Genomic DNA, 21765 nt, shown 5'->3' with positions numbered 1-21765 from the left:
CTTCCCTGAGTTACTCAACTTTTTGAACTGTGTATCAAAGCTTCAAGAAATGGTTCTTTCTTCTGTAGTGTTTCTGTCTTTTTGTGTGCTCAAAATTGTAGGTGCCTGTAAGAACCGCACAAAGGCAGGGAAGGGATGATGAGTTTTACCAGGCTTTTCTAGGTAACTTTTAATCTGTGGATTTGATTTGCTTTGTCAAAGAGCTTGTTCAGTGTGGCACTTGCAGAGACATGTACAGATAGGAGGCAACACACCTGCTCCAGACTGGAGAGCAGAACTCGGGTGTCTGTTGAATAGATTCCAAGGTATACCCACATTTTTCACCCTGTTTCCTATGTGTGGAATGAGTAGAAAAAAGGGATTGCTTTGAAAAGCAAGGTAAGCTTAGTTCAGTCACATAGTAGTGTAGTGATGAAGTCAAGTTGAGCTAATGGGCTGCAGTCAGTCCCTTGATAAGAGAGTACTCTGAATCATCAGCTTTGCCCTTTCTGTGCTGTAGTTTGTCCTCCAGGGCCATCTTTTTTCACTTTTCATCTGTCTGAGAGTGACTGAGACTCTCTGTCCACAGCTGCCCAACTATGGTTGAGTTCACTGTCAAAAGCTGTTTGTTTTCTAGCTACAAGCAGTGAAATAGGTGTGTTGGAAAGATTTTGCCACAGCTTGCTGTGATTGAGGAAATGTTGGGTTGGGAGACCTTATAGGAACCTTTCTTTCCCTGCTCTTGAGCTTAAGCATGTTGACACAGTAAATTGCTGTAATTCAGGCTCACTGTAGCACACTGTCGTAGAGTTTAATAAAATAATGTCAAATGGAGTGTCTCCTTCCTTTGTAATGACATGCAAAATTGATGTATTAAATTTCTGCAGTGCACTGAAATGACACATTTTCCTTTCCTTCCATGAGTTGTTCTAGGCAGGATCCAGAAGTGCTGAGCTAGGGTTTCGCTCATTTTGGCAGATCCTGCTGTGGTGGGAGCTGGACAGACAGGAAATGCAGGCCTCTTAGCTGATTCACAGAACAAATTTGGCCTGTGATTCTTTGCTTAGTAGAGATGTCTTTCTGACTCGATATAATTGGTGTTGTGAGGAGGGAGGTACCCATGTCCTGAACGTGTGTGAAGCGGCATAGCCTCCCCGGGGAGTGGCCTGGCTGGTGTTCTGGTGGTGTTGCACCACTGTGGGAGCACCAAGCAAGGGAGCAGAGTATTTAAAGGCTACTTTGACTTTATCTTATCAGGTGTCCTGGACTGTTTTTTCCCTTTTTGTCTTCTAGATTTGGCAAAGCCTCCAGTAAATGAACCAAGGGAACCGGAACAGTTTCTAATGCAGACGCCCCAGGGAAATCCACTGCTGCTTTCCCACACCCTCCAAGAGCTATTGAGCAAGGATAGTGTGCAGGTGGAGCTTATTCCTGAGAAGAAGGGCCTTTTTCTGAAACATGTGGAATATGAGGTTTCCAGCAAGGTAACGTGAACAAACATTGGACTTGGTGAGAATGTATCCTCTTAGGAATGTCTGTGCAGTTGCTGTTTGCAGACGTTGACTGATTTGGTGGATGTGTTGGGTGATGCTGGTTTGACCAGCCTACTTGTGTGGGCTTACTTGGAATGCAGTAGCTCTGTGCCTTCTTGACCTGGGCTTCTGCAGCATGGAGCATCTTCTGACTGAGGTGTGATGGATGGTCTGTCAGTTCACTTGCTTGAAGCCTGGAGCTCTGTACAAAAGCAGGTGTGTAACATGGAAAACTGAATGTGTTTGTAATGGATTGGTGTAGGTGACTGGGCATGTCAACCTGTTCTGAGCTAGTGAAGAAATTGTATTGGCATCGCTAGACTGAAATCCTTTACAAACAGAAAAGGTGCTGTTAGTCCTTCTGCAGAGTCTGGGGTGCTCCCACTTGCCTCAGTCCTGACCTGTAGGTTCCTCTCTTGGTGTGAGAGAAGATTGATGTGCCTATTTATAGAGCAGCCAGTGACATAGCTCTCCAGTAGCTTCTGCGTGGCTTTCCGAGAAAGAAATGTACTTTTCCAAGTAGACCATGAGCAATTGATGTCTCCCAGGTCACCAAAACATCAGTTACTGAGAAGCACTCAAACTGTTCTAGTCATTGTTGTACAAATTCAGTGACACATTTGGGTCACTTGTCTGTAGTGACGTTTGGGGCTTTAGGTTTTGTAGATTGACATCCCTAAGTTTGTCAAAGGTTTGTGAGGGGAAAGGGCATATATGGTCAATGCTTCTGTGGCTTTCTAAGGCTAAATGTTTGTTTTGGCCTGTTATTTCAGGGCACAGGACTCAGTGACCCTGGTGGTCCTGATGGGTTTTGAGTTTAGGAACCCATGACCGATTCCTTTCAGTTGCTGTCGTGTCTTCTCTGGTCGTAGCTGTAGAATGATGCTGCCTCAAAAAGAAGCATAGCTTGGCCTTGAGCTTCACCTAAATGTGCAGCACAAATCAAGGTTAGATTTCAGAGCAGACTGAGGGAGGCCCTGGGGGCTGTGTCTGTTGGGCTCCAATTATGTGCTCATTGCTGTGTTTGTGAAAGTGCCACAGTATAAGTGGTGGGTGATGTGCAGTGCAAGTGTAGAGGATGAGTACAGTGTTGTGTAGTTTCTCCTATTAGCAGTTGAACCTGTAGCAATGCTGTGGGGAGTTTGTGGATTATTTATTGTTTTTACAGGATTTCTGCTTACTAAGTGTCTTGTTCTAGCTGCTACCTAACTCCTTTGGGAATGAGAAAGCAGTTTCTTTGGCCTTTGAAACATATTGTTCTAAGAAACGCAGCGTGAAGGCCTAAGGTTTTAAAGGAACTTTCAATCTTTGCTTATAGCCCTAACATCAGTGTGAGGTCTCTCCTTTTGGAGGTTCACTGAAAAAATTAGGCATTTGGATTAAGTAGTAACTTAATGTGATCCAAGACTGTTTTACTATCTCTGGATTTGAAACTGATTTAGAGAGAGTTCCCAAGAGCTGGAGCTCAGGGACTTACAGTACTTCAAGTAAAGAACTCTCTAGAGCATTTTAAAAATGATGATCTTTTCAAATTTTTTGTCTAATTTGGAAGACCTGAAAGTTTGAGGGAGTAATGGTATAGAACCACAGCAGGTTTGGGGATGTTTGTCATTTCTTGGGAAACCTCTTCCTCGCCATTTCGTAGTCTCTTCCATCTTGTGTGTGAATGAAATCTGACTTGGGTTTTTACTGAAAATGTTATTCTCAAAAGGACTGTATGTGGGGGGTTGACCTTGGCTGGACACCAGGTGCCCACCAAAGCTGCTCTGTCCCCTTCCCAGCTGGACAGGGGAGATAGAACATAACAAAAGGCCCATGAGTTGAGATGAGGACAGGGAGAGATCACTCACCAGTGACTGTCACGGCCAAAGCAGTGGACCTGCATGGGCTGCAGGGGCACAGCCTGTCCCACCATGGACTACGGGGGAATCTCTGCTCCTGTGCCTGGAGCACCTCCTGCTCCTCCTTCTGCACTGCCATGGAGTCTGCAAAGCTGTCGCTCTCACATGTTCTCACCCCTCTCCAGATGCAGTGTTCATGCACAGCTTTTTTTCCCATTCTTCTTAAATATGCTATCCTGGAGGTGCTGCCACTGTCACTGATGGGCTCAGCCTTGGGCAGCAGTGGGTCTGTCTTGGAGCTGGCTGGAATTGGATCTGTTGGACATGGAGGAAGCTTCTAGCAGCTTCTCATAGAAGCTATCCCTGTAGCTCCCCTGCTACCAGAATCTTGCTGTGCAGACCTAATCCACTGTAGTTAGAAGAATGCCATCTCTGATAATCAAGAGGTGGCTGCTGCCTCTCCCTCCTTCCCACCACAAGGTCTTTAAAGAGAAATGCATCATTTCTGCAGGCTCTGGTTATGATTTCTTTCTTTTCTTCCTTTTACGTTTAGTGCAGCTGATAGCAAAAATACATTATGGCAATGCTGCTGATTGTCCAGGCTGTGTATTGATTTGTTCTCCCCTTTCTTTAATTGCAGAGGTTCAAATGCTCAGTCTACAGGCGATACAATGACTTTGTGGTGTTCCATGAGATGCTGCTTCAGAAATTCCCCTATCGCATGGTGCCAGCTCTTCCACCAAAGAGGATGCTGGGAGGTAAGCCTGGGTCTTGCTTTCTGACTTGGAGGGGTTGCAGTGCAAGGTGATACTGGTAAAAATCAATGTTTAAAAGCTTCAAAGGCTTTGCTTCTGCTTGGCTCAGATAACAGCTTTGAGGTTTAATACACACTTCGGAGGTGTGACTGCCACCCTAGAAATAGCTACAGGTGAGGTATGAATGTAAGGTTTCAGTAGGGTTCCTTCTGGTGTATTTTCAGCATCTAATGATTTTCTTAGTAAGGTTTTAGGTGCAATTCTACATGGCAGAATTGCAGGTCTTGGTTTTTAGAAAAGCAGGTTATGATGATCATTATTTAGTGGTGGACTTGGTAGTGTTAGTTTTAACAGTTGGATTTCATGGGCTTAAAGTTCTTTTCCAACCTAAATGGTTTTATGATTCTGTGGTCTGCACAGGATAACCAGAAACTAAGAACTGAGGTCAGTGTCAGAGTATCAGTTCATTCAAGTATACTTTAGCTGTTAGACTAGAAACCTATCCTCCATCCCAGGACTGAAAGAATATCAGATCTCCTTCAGGAACATTTTTCATTCATGTCAAATATTGACACTGGTTTTAAACACTTACAATTTCAAATGTTGCATAACTGTATAAGATCCTGTCTTGTTTAATATGTTATCTGTGAAAGAACAAGCTTTCCACTGTCTTCTCTCCTGTCAATGCTGCTAAGCTCCCCATGTTTCAATAAAAAATTAATTCAGTTAAGAAGTCCATGTATTGCTACAGTAATTGGTAAACAGTGAGCAGAGCCAAGTGTAAAGTGGACTGGAACAAAGCAAAATCATAGCACTGAAAAGCTTCAATGGTGGAATGCTCTTGTGATGGAATGTGAGTTGTGAAGACCTTTCTTTTGGGGTTGTGAAACCCAACTGTTGAATTTAACCTGATCAGTGTTCTCAGCCAGAACTTCCATTTCATGCAACACCTGTGAGCAAAGCAACCTTCTCTGATGGATCTCAGTGGAGAGAGGATGCTTGAAAGAAGCTACCAAAATCTATCATTTGTCAGTCACTGTTATTTCCTGGAGTTGCTGCTGTGTCGATACTTCTGTGCATTCACTGATGTATTTCTTCCCACACATATCATAAGTTTAAGAAGACCACTGATAGGATTAGTTCCCAAACTGTGCTAGAAGAACAGTTCTAATACAGTGCAAAGCTGTGATAGGGCAGAGAGTACTGAATGCCTTTAGGCCAGTGACTGTGCATACAGAAGAGCTGTGGAAATGACCTTAATGGAAACTGCCGACAGGAAAAAGGAGATGGAGTGGGTAGTTCTTGTTTCTGAGTAGGTTAATAGACTGACAAATGGAATTGAAAGGACACAGGATTTGATAGATTGGTATAAAAGGGTCACTTGCAACCTCCAAGTCCCAGAGCTGGATGGGCAAAGCTATGTGCTTTGTCCTCAGGGTGCTCCTCTGCTGAGTTACACTGATTCCAGTGGTGTTCTGCTTCCGTCCGTTGGGTGAAGGCAGATTGGTTGTCTGCTCAGCTTGTTTTGGAGGAGAGCAACCAGCTGAGGCAGATGGTGTAGGAAGTGTGTAGATGACTTCAGAAATCTCCACACCACAAGGACAGAAAAATGAACTGCTGGGTGATGCTGAGGATCACCAGTGAGAGTCAATGCAGCCAGCAAACTGCCAGCTGAGGCAAGAGAGTTGTAACTTTTCATGGTATGAGAGTGTTGCCATGGATAAGAGCATTCCTTTAATTTCTTTCTGTGCTGCTCTCTTTTCTTTCAATCTCTAGTTTCATTTTTCACTGTTCCTGAAAAACTCCAGGAACTCTGATTTACTGCAGCATTGCCAGATTGAAATTCTTCCTGTTTCACAAAGATAAGCAGAACTTTTTCAGTTTGACAAGTAAAGACTCTGGATAGATATACTGTAGATTGCTTGCAGATCTTCCAAAGTACTTTCTGACATCTTGCATGAAAGGATGGATACTGATCCCAGGAGTCCCAAACAGACTGGGATCCCCTCTGGGGACCAGCTGTGGAATTGATTCAGATGAAGAAGAGTCTGTGTAGGCCCACAGTTTGTAAGTGGAAGTTTCAAGCCTTAGGCTTGGTTGTTTATCCTGCTTACCTAACCCACCCTGTGGTGACAACCACACGTAGATATATCTGCTGGATTTCAGTAAGCTGTGCAGAACCACTTGATGGAATATTTATTCAGGTGGTCAGTTCCAAACATCTGTTTTCGGGAGCTGACAGACTGTAGGTAACCATTCTTGGTGTCTCTTGCAGAGCTTTGGCAAGGGTTATAAGTACAAGAAGTTATTGGACCCAGAGTTTCCTTTTTCCCCCTCTCTGAGCAGCTGCAGTGTGTGGTGCACTCATTGACATTTCCTGTTTGTTGCTGTAGCTGATCGAGAATTCATAGAGTCGAGGAGGAGAGCCCTGAAGCGTTTTATCAACCTGGTGGCTCGACATCCCCCTTTCTCAGAAGATGTGCTCTTGAAACTCTTTCTGTCCTTCAGTGGCTCAGTGAGTATTTGTCAGCAATAGTCCTGAGTTTGCATCTCTTCCTGGAACTGCTTTGCTGGGCACAGGGTTCAGAATTGCTTTTGACCTAAGTGTTTTTGTTCCCTGCAATGAGAATTTTCTCTGAGTAGGTATTTCTACAGCTGGAAAATGGAAGGTAATTTCACTCAATGCCAAGAGTGTAGTATTTTGAAAATTATAACTGTTCTTAGGGGAATACATCTTATGCTTTTCCTTAAATTAAACCTGACTTGGGTAAAGCTGTACCTGCTGTGCCTTTCTGTTGTAGTATGTCTGAGATCTGTGTGGTTCTTTCACCCTCATTTGATCCTGTACTTTCCCCAGGATGTACAGAATAAGCTAAGGGAATTGGTCCAAGGAGTAGGAGATGAATTTATGACCTGCAGATTAGCTACCCAGGCAAAGGTATGTATATGAATTTCTTGCAACATATTGTTCTGGTTTAAATGGCTCCTATCCAGGTGGATCAGTTGTGGCTTTTGTGAAGTGATGAACACTGTAGGAGAGTTTGCAGAGTTTGAAGGGCTTGTAATTTTATCAGAAAGATCAAATAAACATTTGACTCTTAAGGGCCTGATATTTCTAGCTAAATGCTGGTTCATGAGTACGATAAACAATGGATCCTGCTCCGAGCATGCTTCTCAGCAATTACTTGCACAACAAACAAATGCACGAGTTGCACAATTTAGAGGCTAATATCTAGATTGGTGTCTTTCCCACGTGTTCATGCCCTCATTCTGTCTGCTGTCCTCTCCCTGTGGGAGAGCAATTTGGACAGTTATAGAGAAGTTAGTTCTGAGTTCTCTATGTATCTGTTTATCCCAGTGATTAGTGCTATGACAAGTTTTACATATACATCCACTGTGTTCATTGAGCAATTTTAAAGCAAGTTGTTGTTCAGGTTCCTGCAATGCTTGCAGAAGGTTTTGCAACTGGAGCTTAATTCAGGCTTTTACCAATGATACACTGGTTAAAAAGAGCTGAACTTTCAGTTCATGCTTGAGTTTGTCAGGCTGGAAGTTACCAGTAGGGTCAGATCAGAACCTGTGTGCTTGACAGCTCACAAACCCTGTTGTAATTGCAGATTTTGCCAACTCTGTCTCCACTGGGTGTTTGAACCTCTTTCTACTTGTGAAAATTAGGGCTGTTTGTGTGACAAAATTTCATAGCAACCTTCCAGTGTCTGAAGGGCCTACAAGAAAGCTGGAGAGGGACTCTGTTAGGAACTGTAGTGATAGAACCAAGGAGTAATGGGGATAAACTGAAAGAGGGGAAATTTAGATTAGATATTAGGCAGATGTTTTCCCTGTGAGGGTGGTGAGACACTGTCCCAGGTTGCCCAGGGAGGCTGTGGCTGCCCCAACCCTGGCAGTGTTCACAGCCAGGTTGGATGAGCCTTGAGCAACCTGCTCTGGTGGGAGGTGTCCCTGCCCAGGGCAGGGGGTTGGCACTAGATGGTTGCTAAGGTCCATTCCAACCCCTAACATACCATGATTCTATGATGACATCTGCCTTGGACACCTAAATTGGGAAGCTGACCTCTTCAGGGTTGTTCTGGCACGGTGGGAGGAAGCCTGTCCCTGCCTGCAGTCTGTGTGCTGTGCCTCTGCTCTATCCAGCAGTAATCCCTCTGTTCTCCTTCAGGACTTCCTTCCAGCTGACATCCAGGCCCAGTTTGCTGCCAGCAGGGAGCTCATCAGAAATATTTATAATAGCTTCTATAAGCTCCGGGACCGAGCGGAGAGGATCGCGTCCCGAGCCATCGACAACGCCTCCGACCTCCTGATATTTGGGAAGGAGCTAAGGTAGGCTGGCAGGAACAGGGTGTGCTGATGTGAACATTTCTACTGCTGTTTTACAACTCAGGGCTGTTGTAATGGTCTGGTAGGAATGGGTATTTCAGTGTGTGCTGCAGGTCAGAATCAATTTTTCCTGCTATAAAAAAGGAATTGCGCTTTCCACTCAGACTGCATTCCCTGGAGCAAGGGAAAAGAAAATACAAATACCTTGACACTAAAGTACAGGTTTTATCATCTCTTTTCCCAGTATATACACAGTTAACTCTGCATTTGTGATGGGGCAGTTATAGCTCAGCACTGTGAGCTGTTTAGACAGACTTGAAACCCTGAACTGCTCTCTGCAAATAAGTTTATCTACTCAGTGGAATTTGTCTCCTAGATGTGACCATTACTTATCTCCTTCCAGTGCTTTGGGCTCAGACACTACCCCACTTCCTTCCTGGGCTGCTTTGAATAACAGCACGTGGGGGACTCTGAAACAAGCCTTGAAGGGTCTTTCTGTTGAGTTTGCACTCCTGGCAGATAAGGCTGTGCAGCAGGTGAGTTTTTCAGTCCTTTTGTAAAGCGAAGGAGGTACATTGCTGCCTTTACTTTAACCTTGAAACGTGAGCTCTGTGGGCATAAACACTTCAAGAGTTAAGAGGGAGGTTGTAGTCCAAACTCATATCCTCAACTCCCAGCCTTCTTGTTCAAACTGGAATGAAAAACCTGGATTGTGTTTAAGTGGGAAGAAATATAACATGGAAGGGAAAGGAGGGGAGAAATTCTGCTTCCTTTCTTAGTTCTAAATGGTTATTGCACACATAAAGTTGTACTGCCACAGTGAGCTGTCCAGAACTCCTGTGTTCTGTCTTATTAATCTACAGAGAAACCAGAATAACTTATTTCTGAATCAAATTTGACACTCATGTTCTTAAACATTACATGAGAGTCATTCAGACAGAAGCATCATATCCCTGTGTAAGTGTGCAGTGTGGTAATGACTGCCAGAATAATGTGAGAACACGACAGCCTGGGAAGGAGAAGTATTAGTTTTGTCTTCACTGCTCTTCATCTCATTGTGTTAGAACACTCTGTGTGCTTTTGTAGATCAGTCAAACCAGGTCTTTCTCTCCAGAGTTTACGCTCCAGAGAGCTCTATTGATACAGCAAGAAAAAGAATATTTTGTAAAATACAAAAACAAGTAGTGGAATTTGGCTTGGTGTCTCATCTCTGCCTTCTGATGCATGAACTATTATGGGGAACATGCAGGTATTCAGAGCTTTAATGGATTAGTTATCTTGTAAGAAGGGGAAGATGAAAGAGATTGGCGGAATCTGCAAGAGCAAGAAATTCCAGGCAGAGTGCGCTGAAAGGGCTGACACAGAGGCCTGTGAAACTAACTCCTCTTGTTATAATGATCACTCAGTTGGAAAAGCTGTTCCTGCCTCAGTCAGGTCTTTGTTCTGCACACTGAAGACTAAACACTCCAGTGCCATCTGAAAGACTTTTGATGCAGTTGTGTAAGCGCTGATGTGCCCTGGAGAGCGCGGCCGAGAGCCTGCGCGCTGGGAGGAGGTGAAGGGCTCTGATGTTGGTTCTTGCCAGGCTTACGTAAAATGTACTTTTTTCCTTGTTTTCTAGGGTAAACAGGAAGAGAATGATGTGGTGGAGAAGCTGAACCTTTTCCTGGATTTACTCCAGTCCTATAAAGTGAGCTCTGCTGTTCTACTGCCAACAAGAAATTTGTTTAGAGAGAGCTTGTGCTTTTGAGAGGGTGTAACGCCAACTGGATGGAAAACTGTCTGGGAGGCCAGTTCAGAGGCAAACTGGGCATCTGGCAGAGGGAGGGGAGTGGCTCTTGCTCTTAGCCTCAGTGATCAGTTCATCTTGTGAAGAGAACTTGCCAAAGAGCAAACCCTGCAAGGAAGTCAAAATATGACTGCTTGAACTGTATGGATCAGCTAACTTTGTCAGATTTGGCTGCTTTTGAGTCAAAGCACTGAGCCAGATCACTGCTGGTTTTCTTCTGTGGTGACAGGAGCTCAGTTACAAGTCAGAATTTTTGTTAATACTAATAGTTTGGTCAAAGGTAATTCTTTTTTATGGGAGCAGAACTGGAGATGTGTGAGGCAGCCTCTCCTGACATTCCCAGGCCTGGACAGAAGTAGGAGGACATTGGCAAGCTCTTACCACAGTTAATTGCCAGCACTCAATTTTGAGAAGGTCAGAAAACAGAAGAGGCCTGATAAGGTCCAAAATGTTGGCAGAGGTGATGCTCCAGGTTGCCTCTTGAGCTCACTGGTCTGGGTTCAAGCAGTTTTTCTTCTTGAATTCTTAGCTGGTGGCATTATTTGACCCTCCTTAAAACAAAGGAACAAAAATCTGCAGCATGGAAATTACATAAAGCATTTGTTTGTGTTCCTGATGTACTTGGCTGTATGTTTGCTGACTCTTAGCTTCCACCTGTTCTTTTCTTTCCCCATCAAGGACCTGTGTGAAAGACATGAGAAGGGAGTATTGCACAAGCACCAGCGAGCGTTGCACAAGTACAGCATGATGAAGAGGCAGATGATGAGTGCCACTGTGCAGAACAAAGAGCCAGAGTCAGTGGAGCAGCTGGAGTCCAGGATTGTGGAGGTAGGGCAGGAGCCTGGGACAGCCAAGGGTGGTACTGGACTCTAATGGTGCTACTCTGTAGCTCAGTCACATTTGCAGAGAGCCATTGGACTGACAGGCTTTGGGAAATCTGAGCTGCCTGCTGTGCCACATGGAAAACATGGGTTGTTTTCCTCAACACTTACAACTAGCTCTTTGGCAAGATGCCATTTGCAGGAGCTGTGGAAAGCAGCATCTGCATGAGGGAAAGTGCAGTTGCTGTTTTATCAAATGGGTCCAGGAACTGCATTTTTAGGTTTTTGGTATGTGTTTTAATTGCTGGTATGGTAGGGAACATGCCTGCTGTGCCACATGGAAAACATGGGTTGTTTTCCTCAACACTTACAACTAGCTCTTTGGCAAGATGCCATTTGCAGGAGCTGTGGAAAGCAGCATCTGCATGAGGGAAAGTGCAGTTGCTGTTTTATCAAATGGGTCCAGGAACTGCATTTTTAGGTTTTTGGTATGTGTTTTAATTGCTGGTATGGTAGGGAACAGACAAGACAAGATTGTGTGGAGACCTCAGAGCAACCTTCCAGGAGCTGAAGGGGCTCCAGGGAAGCTGCAGAGGGACTCTTGGTTAGGAACTGCTGTGACAGGACAAGAGGTAATGGGGAGAAATTGAAAGAGGGAAATTTAGGCTAGATCTTAGGAAGACGTTTTCCCTGTGAGGGTGGTGAGACACTGGCACAGGTTGCCCAGGGAGGCTGTGGCTGCCCCAACCCTGGCAGTGTTCACAGCCAGGTTGGCTAAAGCCTTGAGCAACCTGCTCTGGTGGGAGGTGTCCCTGCCCAGGGCAGGGGTTGGGGCTGGATGATCTCTAAGCTCCATTCCAACCCCTTAACATACTGTAGAGCTATGAATGCTGTTTTCTCCTGCTGCAAGTGAACCTCCTTGTCACCCCCTTTCTGGCAATGTATCTCACTGAGTTTCTCTTTTTTTTCAGCAAGAAAATGCCATCCTGACCATGGAGCTGCGGAATTACTTCTCTCTGTATTGCCTGCATCAGGAGACACAGCTTATCCACATCTATCTGCCTCTCACATCTCACATTTTGGGGGCTTTTGTCAACTCCCAGATTCAGGGTCACAAAGAGGTGAGTTCTAGACTGGATCCTTTTTCCCAAAGTATGAACAAGAATTTGAATGTATTTGATTTCACCCATTGGTCTTTGTCCTCATCTGTCCAGCTGGGCTGTCATAACTTGAGAAGTCACCTAAGGTCTTTCCAGTTTGGGTTGAGGATCAAGGCTGGCCTCTAGCCCCTCTGAAACACTTTAAGTTGCTGTTTTGTTCTTGTTTGTCTTCTCTCATCTTTACCTGCCCTTACCCTATGGGTAGTTGAAGGAGACCCAACCATTCAATAGCTGTTCTGTAAGGAATGATGTGTGTTTGCTAGATGAATCTGGGTTTGTTGTGCTACACAGAAATTACATGACAAGGAGCAACTTCTTTGGTTTTGCTCTAAATCCAAGAGCTCACTTTTGTTAGCCCCTAAATATGACCTATAATAATCCCCACGTAGAGTTGCTTGCATTTGTTGTATTAGAAAACTCTCCTCCTTCAGCTCCTTTCCTTCTTTGGTGAAGGGATTTGACCAAGGTATGGGAAATGTCCCTTCCATGAATGCTCAGGAAAATATTCAGGGAGCTGCATATATCACCAGTCTGAAAGGGACAATCTGAGTCCACTGAACTTCCCCAAAGTACTTCAGCCAACTTGTGTTGTGCTTTTGAGTACCTGAAACTGCTGCTCAAGTCCAGTGTGGGGATATTGTTACCTTCTGTGTTGTCATGTCTTTCCTCCTCTCCTGTCAATGCTTTCTCTCCTTTTCCTCCCACAGATGAGTAAAGTTTGGAATGAATTGAAGCCGAAGCTGAGCTGCCTTTTCATGGGATCCAGCAATATGCCAACTCCACCACTGTCACCTCCAGAGGGAAACTTCTTCTCCTCCAATTAACGCTCTGAGCATCCTGCATGGAGCAAGAAGGGCAACCAGCGAAGGGGTGGGACCTCTACCTCCAGATGTTAGAATGAATCCTCCAAACAGCTATTTTTATTTTTGACTTTTTTTTTTTTAATACTGCTGCTTTGAGCTGCTCTTTGATTTAGACAGACTGGATGTGGGGCAGAACACACGGATTTAAAGACAATCTGTTAATTTTGCAATGCTCTGGGACAGAGCTGATGTTCATTATCCTGCAGACACTGTGGGGTTGGGATGTGGCCTGGCACAGCAAAGTGCTGCAGTGTTGTTGCTGCTGCCTCTGCATCTTGTACTAACAGTCCTCCAATCATGTTTATCTAGCTGTGCTGACACATCTCTGCACATCTCTGAAGTGCTGAGATGAACAGGATAGCTGAAGCAGTTGCTTGTAGTGGAGACAAATTGCCTTTCCTGCCTTGGAGGGCCTGTGTTAGGGACATGTGTGCATAAGGAAAGCTGAAAGCCATTCCCCATCCCATTGTAGGTGTCTGGATTTGATTTCTTACTGCTAGACCTTAGCACAAAATTAATGAAGTGGTTGGACTCTAACCCAGCTGGGCAGGGGTCAGTGCTGCTGTGTGACAGGGGATTTTCCTGATGAGGCTGGATGGACTCTACTGTCAGTGTGTTTCCCTTCGTGGTTGCAGGGCAGCCTGGGGACTTTCTCATCTTTTTCAGTTTGGGGCCAAAGACAGCTGAGTTCAGGAACTCGGAGGAGTTTGCCTGGCATAAATGAGAAAATAATTGAATAAAACACTCCTTAATTGTCATCCACTCATACTGCAGGAGCAGAACAGCTGCAGAGGAGCTAATTTTTTTCTTCTGGAGGTTCTGACATCTGCCTGTTTAGGTCTGTTGGAGAGCTGCTGACCTGAAGGCTGCTGTTTGCTTTGGTCTAACATCAGGGTATCCTGTTGCAGCAGCAGGCTGGGACACAGTGCTGATAAAGTTCAGTAGCAAAAAATCAGTATTTATCAGGATGTTATTTTTTTCCTGGTTGTGGATAACATTGGAGTGTGTTTGTGAAGGAGAAATGACAATTAAGTGACAGTTCTCATCTCTAAAAACAGCACAGCCCTTGGTTAATGGGGTTTTCAGAATGATTTGTGATTGTGATAAAGGGACTAAACATTCTCCACTTTGTCTCCAGTGACTTTTTCTCGGGAGACAAAGGGCAGGGGAAGGAGGAGGAGAACGTGCTTGTCGTTACCTCAGGGGAAATCCTCCAGAGAAACTGATAATTGAGCAAACTGCAAACAGCAGCAAAACTCCGTGTGAGCAGGACTCCCCTCAGCCTGACTTCTCTGAGGCCAAAATAGCTTCCAAAGGGGAATTTGAGACTTGGTTTCTTAGCATTTTCTTTGAGTGGGTAAAAAGGAAGCAGATTAACAAGGATAAGTGCTTGTTGTCAAACTGGAACCATCACAGTATTTTCCCACTGGGGAACTTCCCCATTAGCAGGAAATATATTTAAATCCTCCAATCACAAAAGCTTTTTTTTTTTGTTGTTGTTGGTTTGTTTGTTTTTTTTTAATTTAGAAAACTCAGTGCAACATGAAGCTCTTCCTAGTCCTGGTGGAAATTATGGGTTAGTTTCTTCAGCTAGGAGCAAGATAAGAAGTTCTTTGCCCGGTTTCATGAGACTGGAATAACATTACTCACACTCCTCAAAATGTGGTCAAGTACACTGATGTGGGTGAATTCCTTGGGTGCTGGGCCTTAAGCAGTGTGTAGCCAACCTTACTCAAAATGTATTAAGAGCTTTTTTCACCAGTTCCAGTGTTATCTCTCTTTCCTCCTGCCTATGTAACCTTGTCCAGTGAGAGATGAACTGCAAATGGCTGTGGCAGATTAGATTCTCTCCTTAAGATTTCCAAGATGATGCAGAAGAGATTCTGCTCATAAGCCAGAGCAAACTGGCTGGGCAGGGAAGTGTTTTCACAGTCCAGTAAGAGAGGATATCAGCTCCAGAATGGCACAAAAGGTTTTTCTGCTTGACCTTGTTTTGATTAGGAAGATGGTTTGTGGTTCAAGTGTGTGCTAGCAGATTTCTAAACACTCTTCACTCCTGGTACCTTCAAAAGGTGCTGCCTGGTTATGGCCTGTCATTTGCTTAGGCTCAGCACCCACCCTCCCTTGTTTATCCCTGTTTGCCTGGTGTGAACAGTCAAATTGAGAAAACACTATGTTTTGGGGCATAGTGATATTTCTGATGAATGTTTTGCAAAACTTCTGTCCTGGGGTAGATAACTGGGCAGTGTTACATAGCAGCACCTGCAAAGGACTAGCCTGAATGGAACTTTGCACTCCTCATACTTAGGAAAAAAGTTACAAGTTTGGACTTTATTTAAAAGCAAAAACCAACCCCCCAAAATACAAACATTAAAACAACTGTAAGGCTTTAGACTAACTCCTCTTTCCTGTTCTCCTTCAAAGCAAGAATTCTACAACTCTTAACAGTGGTAAACACAGACCACAGGATCCATAAAGAAACTGGAATATGCTGTTTTGAGAAAATACCTGTTGCCCCATTGTCAGCCCTTTCCCCTCTGAGGAGAGCAGGTTTGGGGGTCGGTTTTTCTTGTTTTGGTTTCACTCTGTTCACCTGGTGTTGGAGAACAGAGGCCTAGTGTTCTCAAAGCTGATCCAGCTGTTGGCATTTCAGAGTTTATTTCATACTGGACTGTCAAGCCTCTGTCTCATTCCTAAACACATGGAGACACTATTTCATACAACCCTTACTTTGCAAACCTTTCTTTTGGGAGACTGGTCAGTGTGCAAATAGCACTGTTATGTTTACCTCAATGTGTGAGGGATTTCCTTACTCTGTTTGTTCAGTTTATGGATCGGTCAGACTTGGAGGACAGCACCAAGCACAGCTTCCTTCCTCTGGAGGGATGCAGCAGGGAATCCAGGGGATCTACCAAGCTGACTTCAGTTGCCTGTCTGCCCTAGTCAGTGTGGGGGGAACAGTTGTAGTTATCTCCATGCTGTTGCCTTCTGCAGTAAACACTAAGCAAACCAGCCTGACTGAGCAGTGTGTGGTGCCTGGCTGAGAGTTGATGCTCCTGTGAGCTGCAGTGCCAAAGTGTTAATGTGCCTTTGTCAATAGAAACTTTTCTGCATGGGCTTGGGGTCAGGAGACTTTCATGTGTTCAGAACAGTGATTGAAAGGTAGAAAAGGTCTCCAGTCTTTGTCAGTGACTGTCAGATCTGCTGTGGAGGTACCAGGGTAGTCAACACCTGAGAAGCTGAAAGGCTGCCTGAAAATTTTTCTATCAAAAGGGCTCTCTACTTTTGCCACTCCTAAAGTCTTCTCCACTTCAGGCTGTGAAGTGGCAATATACAGCCTTTGGTTCAGTAACAGGTGTTGAAAGACTCTAGACTATACTTCCAAAACAGTCTTAATCTTTGATGCTTTTTACCATCTCCTTCCATCTTCCTTGCAAGTTGTTCCTTCTAAGCTGTAACATGTTCAATGGTGCCTTTGCTGCATTCCAGTGTTTTTACTCTCCTACTTGAATCATGCAAGGGTGTAATTCCTGGATTTGTAGCAGGCTAGTTTACACCCTTCAGTGTGTGCCATTTCCTAAAAGACAAAGCTCACCAGCTGGGGGGCAGAGCTTAAAACATGCCAGTCCCCACAATGGCAGCAGGAGCAATAACATCACAGCTCTGACATGAGTCACAGGGAAAGCTTCATCCTAGGACTGACCTGACTGCAGAGAGCAGATAGCAAAGAGAAGTGCAAGCCTGAGCCATGCTTGTTCTTTTCCTGCCTAAACTCCTGGAGGAACAGGAAGTGATGCTGTGTGATTCTGTAATGTGCTCTCTCTCACTGTGTAATTTACAGGACATAAACCAAGATGTAACAGGTATTGGCTGCCAGTCACTCCCTTCCCTACCATGCAGTGAGGTCCTCACCCTGTTAAGGCTGTCTGTCCTCTTGGGTTTATTCTCTCTCCTACTTGCCTTGAGCCATTCTCTCCATTAGAGCAGCCAGAAACCTTCACTGCCAGGTCAGCAGGGGTTGGTATCAAAACCTCTGTAAATAACACAGTGTGCAGCACAAAAGGAAAGGTAAGATTCTAAGGAGTTAACTCATCCTCCGAGTCTGAGCTGTGGCTTACTGGGCAGATGAAGAAGGGCATCTCTGAGTGATATAAATTATTCAGAACTGCTGGAGGGAGACAACAAGAAACAAGTGTTGTTCAGAGGGTGTGAATTTTGCCTGCCTGGAATATCCTGTATCTTCGCTTTGCTCAAATAGCCTTATGTATGAAGCACTTTATCCAAATGCAGGAATTAAAGAACTATTACTACAGCTGGTAGACTGGAAATGTTTACAGATCCTACATTACATTCCAAGATTCTATCTGTAAGTGTTATATGTTTGTAAAAGTGTTTAAAAACAAAACTTGTGTAAGAAGTTACATATGTGATGTGTTATTTCTAGCAGAGTTGGATTAAACTTTTGCTGCCCACCATGCTGAGCTGGGCTGACATCAGTGCTGAGGTGTCACCTGCTGCTGCCCTGGGACACTGCAGCCATGGGGGATGGCACTTTGCAACGTGGACTTGCTCCAAGTTGATTTTGTTCAGCATATTTTTACCTGAAATGGTCAAAAGAGTTCAACTTCACAGCAGGAGCTGCAAGAGGGAAAGTTTGGCTCAAACATGACTACACAGCTACCTCTGACTTGTGTTTTCTTAACTCCCATAACCTCACAGTGCTTTCAGCTGGGGAATCCTGAAGGGATCTTTATCTGAACTGTTCAAAAGGCTTTCACAGCACTGTTACAACAGAACAACACATCTTTTACTAAAAAAAATATCTTTAATATTTTGAAAAAAAAAAAAAAGAATCCAGCCAAGAGGGAAAAGCCTAGAGCATTAACCACCTGCAAAGAAAAAGGTTAACACTATGTTTTGAATAGTTATCACATAACCACTAAAGCCTATCCTAGCCAGTGACTTCAGAGCCTGGAAAATTTTGTAGTATTTCTGCTTAAGAAACCCCCTCATTTTCCTTACTTCCCCCTGGCCTGGGCAACAAGTCTCCTCTGCTGGAGAACTGAGACAGGAGACCCTTCTAAGTTGTACTTGTGGTGGTGTAGTCCAGTGTAGGCAGTAACATGTGGGCTGAATGCTTCCCTTTTCTTAAATTTCCTCTACTTCTTTCAGGCTGTGCTCCAGGATGGTGTCTTGTCCCTGGAACTTAAAATAGCCACGAAACAACTTTCTCTGAAGCACCAGGGGAAACCAGTAGCTATCATCTGGCCACATGTGGTTGAAGGGCACCTCATCCAGCTGGAACCACTGGGGCCGCATTTCTGGAGGGAGAGAACAAAAGAACTTGGCATGGGTGTCCCTCCTGGATTTTTGCTGCCTGGATTGTGAGTAGCTGTCAACAAACAGCTTCCCTCTACAGCTCAGCTGCCTCCCTTCTCAGAGGTATTTTGGCACAAACAGCTCTCCATTTCCTAAGAGCAGTGCTGTCTCAGAAGAGCATGCACCATGCACATCCTTCCTTCCCCACCAGCCACTTACCCTCACTTTCTGTTGGCTCTCCATGGAAGTGATCTGCCCGGAAAATGTGAACATCCATGAGTTCAGAGTTGCCCACAAATTCAAATGTGATCTGCCCCATCTTCTGCAAGGTGTCCACAGTCAGCCCACTCTCCTCCAGGAGTTCCCTGCACAAGAAAGAGACATCTTCACATGAAAGGGAGCAGTGGGGACGAAACCACAGTCGTTAGCTTTACCTGCACATTCCAATCCCTTCAGTGAACCAGAGGTGAAAGCTGCACCTGTACAACAGAGCAAGGCCCAGCAGAGTTCTGGCTTGCACTGAGCTGTCTACTTACACCACAGTGGAGCCAGGTCAGATGGGCCTGTGTGCTATTTCAGGCTCCTGAGGCTGGCAGGAAATGTTGGAAGGGTAAGACCGGGAAAATCGATAACTTAGTGTAATTTACAGTCCATGCAATGTGGGATCTTTTCTGAGAGTAGTGAAAGTGAGTGTATGAAGTTATGTGACTGTAGCTGGATGTGGCTTCAGAACTCTGAGATATATTTCATTTGGACGTGCAAAAGGCTTTGCCAACTTCCAGCTAAAGCTTTTGAAATTGTGGGGAAAGAGGTAGTGAATATCTGTACTTGCTACACAACCAGCTACTTCTGAAGCTAACTGCAGCTTATTTTAATGACACACTACATAGCATCATCTGCACACAACATTAGGAATTCCCTCTCCTGTTCGAATGCCATGTGAGAAACACAAGGCAATTCTCAGCTTTCCCTTTCTGTTCCTTGGAAGCACATTGAGTTTAACAAAAGGCCAGAAGGCAAGACTTTAAGAGCACTTGGAGAGATGTGCCACATAGCTCTTTTCCCCACACCACCATGCACAGCTCCTTGAAGAACATCTATTATTTCTTCTGTTGATATTCTGCTCTCAGGGTTCTTCTGTTTTACCTCCCTCCAACAGCAGTAGCATAGCTTGGAGCTAGTTGTGGTTTTCCTAATGTACAAAAATAAGGAATATTTTGAAACAGTGTGTCTTCAGTTAAGGTTAATAATTAATGTAGTAGCCTATTTGGCAGTAACAGCAGTTTTAAAATGTAATGGAAATGATGTGTAAGGCTCCAGCTTGCTTTGGCCTCAATTTCATGGATCCCATCCTTCAAAATTATATTTCAACTTAATGTCTTAGCTAATTTTAGTTTATCTTCTGAGAAACTATGTCCAAAATAGAGGCAGTTTTCCAGCAATGAATCTAAAAGCCTCCTTTTACAGGCTGTGATAATTGAACAACAAAGCACAACACTGCTAGGGTTCTTCAAGCCTTTTATCCATCAGCTGTTTGGCTCTGTCTGTAACAAGTGGAAACATTACAGGTGGCAAACTAGAAATAACCAACTCCCTCAATCCTCCCCTTGCGAGATGTGCCCCTGAGGAGCTCACGGGAATGTGCTGTACCCAGCAGAGGATAGAAATCATCCTGGCACAGGGAACTTTTGTCCATGTTTCACTTAATATTAAACTATCTGTGCTGTGAGGACACCTCATATCTTACAGCACTGCAGACCCACCTGAGACAGTGCTACACAGAACCACAGCCTAACCTCAACTCCCAGTGCACAGCAGAGGTGGTGCAAGGGAATTGATTTGGCCCAAGGGACACTTCCTGGAGGAAAGCTGTGCCCTAGAGCAGCACTGCACTGGCAGTGTTCCCACCAGGAAGGTGGTCAGCGTGTCTAGCTGGCTCTGGGGACTGGTTCCTGCTCTGCTGACCTTGGCAGGAACCAGTTGTGCCATTCTGGAGTAAACTGCAGGTGAAGGGCTGAGGACAGTCCCCAGCAGCAGGTGCTGGTTGTGCTGTGGCACAATGCATTGGTATTGATGAAACCTTTATCACTTGACATCTCGTGTGAACTAAAGCTCTGGTGCCTAACTCCAGGTCAGCACAGGTAAACACACACTCGGGAAATCTAATGCTACATTAAATCATTAGACTTACACCACAGTCAGTGGCAGTGTGAGCCTAGCAAGTGAAAGCCTGAGTTAGATAGCACAACTGATCTCCCTCCCTCCACTCAGAGATGATAAATGACACAAAAGCCACAATGTAAGCATCAGGTATGTTTACAGTGTGCACTGCTGGGTACATCTGCACAGAGAACCCTCCTGCCCTGGGATCAGCTCACCACACACCCCAGGCAGTTGGACTGGCACAGCTGAGGAGATTGTTCACGGCAGAAGCTGTTGGGTAGCAGCTAAGCAAACCAACACTGAGCTTCCTGCAGGTGCAAGGGCAGGAATTACAAGGAGTAATGCGGATAAATTCAAAGAGGGAAATTTAGATTAGATCTTAGGAAGTTTTCCCTATGAGGGTGGTGAGACACTGGCACAGGTTGCCCAGGGAGGCTGTGGCTGCCCCAACCCTGGCAGTGTTCACAGCCAGGTTGGCTAAAGCCTTGAGCAACCTGCTCTGGTGGGAGGTGTCCCTGCCCAGGGCAGGGGGATGGGACTGGATGATCTCTAAGCTCCATTCCAACCCCTTAAACTATGACACTTTGAGATTCAATTCCCCAACTCAGTATTGGCACTTAAAAATGTCACCGCACAACCAATAAATTTCTACAGTGCCTTTCATAAGGGATCCTTAAGAATTTTTGCTGGTTTGTCACTACATTTTCAGGCAGTACTGAAAGTGCTGCTGGATGGTGACACCTGTTCAACAGCTTCAAAATGTAAACAATAAGCAGCACACTGGCTTAAGCTGTAACTCTGCTACAAAGCCAAGATTAAACTCTGCACCTCTCTGAACAGTGCAAGAACCTCCATCAACAAGTCACAAACTCAGTTTGCATCAGACTCAGAGTATTCATGGTAGGAAGGGATCCAAAAAGGATCATCGAATCCAACGTGGCCCTGCACAGGACATCCCTGAGGATCACACCATGTGCCTGAGAGCATTTTCTAAGTATTTCTCAAGCTCTGTCAGGCTCAGAGTCCTGATGGGAGGGAGGGCACTCAGTAACTTCCAGTTGCTCATAGACAGGATGACTGTTCAAGCTTTGCAGATGACAGACAAGAGGGAGCAATCCCTTGCTTTGTACATGTGGACAATCCCTCATCACCCGTGGAGCAGGTGACTGTTCAGAGATGGCTCACGACTGCACTGGTGAGTAACACGC

The 21765-nt window shown here is 44.9% G+C and overlaps 2 protein-coding genes across 2 annotated transcripts in view; one reads left to right on the top strand and one right to left on the bottom strand.

Annotated features, from left to right (window-relative positions):
• The first annotated feature begins 1277 nt into the window (after nucleotides 1-1277).
• On the top strand, nucleotides 1278-13123 carry SNX8 (sorting nexin 8). Its single transcript, XM_009085144.1, has 10 exons — nucleotides 1278-1463; nucleotides 3993-4110; nucleotides 6501-6622; nucleotides 6965-7045; nucleotides 8285-8445; nucleotides 8846-8978; nucleotides 10064-10132; nucleotides 10910-11059; nucleotides 12024-12173; nucleotides 12920-13123. The coding sequence occupies exons 1-10, from the start codon at nucleotides 1323-1325 to the stop codon at nucleotides 13034-13036; spliced, it is 1242 nt and encodes a 413-aa protein (XP_009083392.1). The 5' UTR covers nucleotides 1278-1322; the 3' UTR covers nucleotides 13037-13123.
• Nucleotides 13124-18223: 5100 nt separating this feature from the next.
• NUDT1 (nudix (nucleoside diphosphate linked moiety X)-type motif 1) overlaps nucleotides 18224-21765 on the bottom strand; it is a 3848-nt gene continuing 306 nt past the window's right edge. The window contains exons 2-3 of the mRNA XM_009085143.1: nucleotides 18614-18759; nucleotides 18224-18396 (exon numbers count right to left, since the gene is read on the bottom strand). Of these exons, the coding sequence (XP_009083391.1) occupies nucleotides 18224-18396; nucleotides 18614-18759 (319 nt within the window). The remainder of the gene's footprint in view (nucleotides 18397-18613; nucleotides 18760-21765) is intronic.

This window comes from Acanthisitta chloris, unplaced genomic scaffold (genome assembly GCF_000695815.1).
Source record: "Acanthisitta chloris isolate BGI_N310 unplaced genomic scaffold, ASM69581v1 scaffold1802, whole genome shotgun sequence".
In the NCBI taxonomy this organism is placed as follows: domain Eukaryota; kingdom Metazoa; phylum Chordata; class Aves; order Passeriformes; family Acanthisittidae; genus Acanthisitta; species Acanthisitta chloris.
This window is presented reverse-complemented; position numbering and strand designations above follow the sequence as displayed.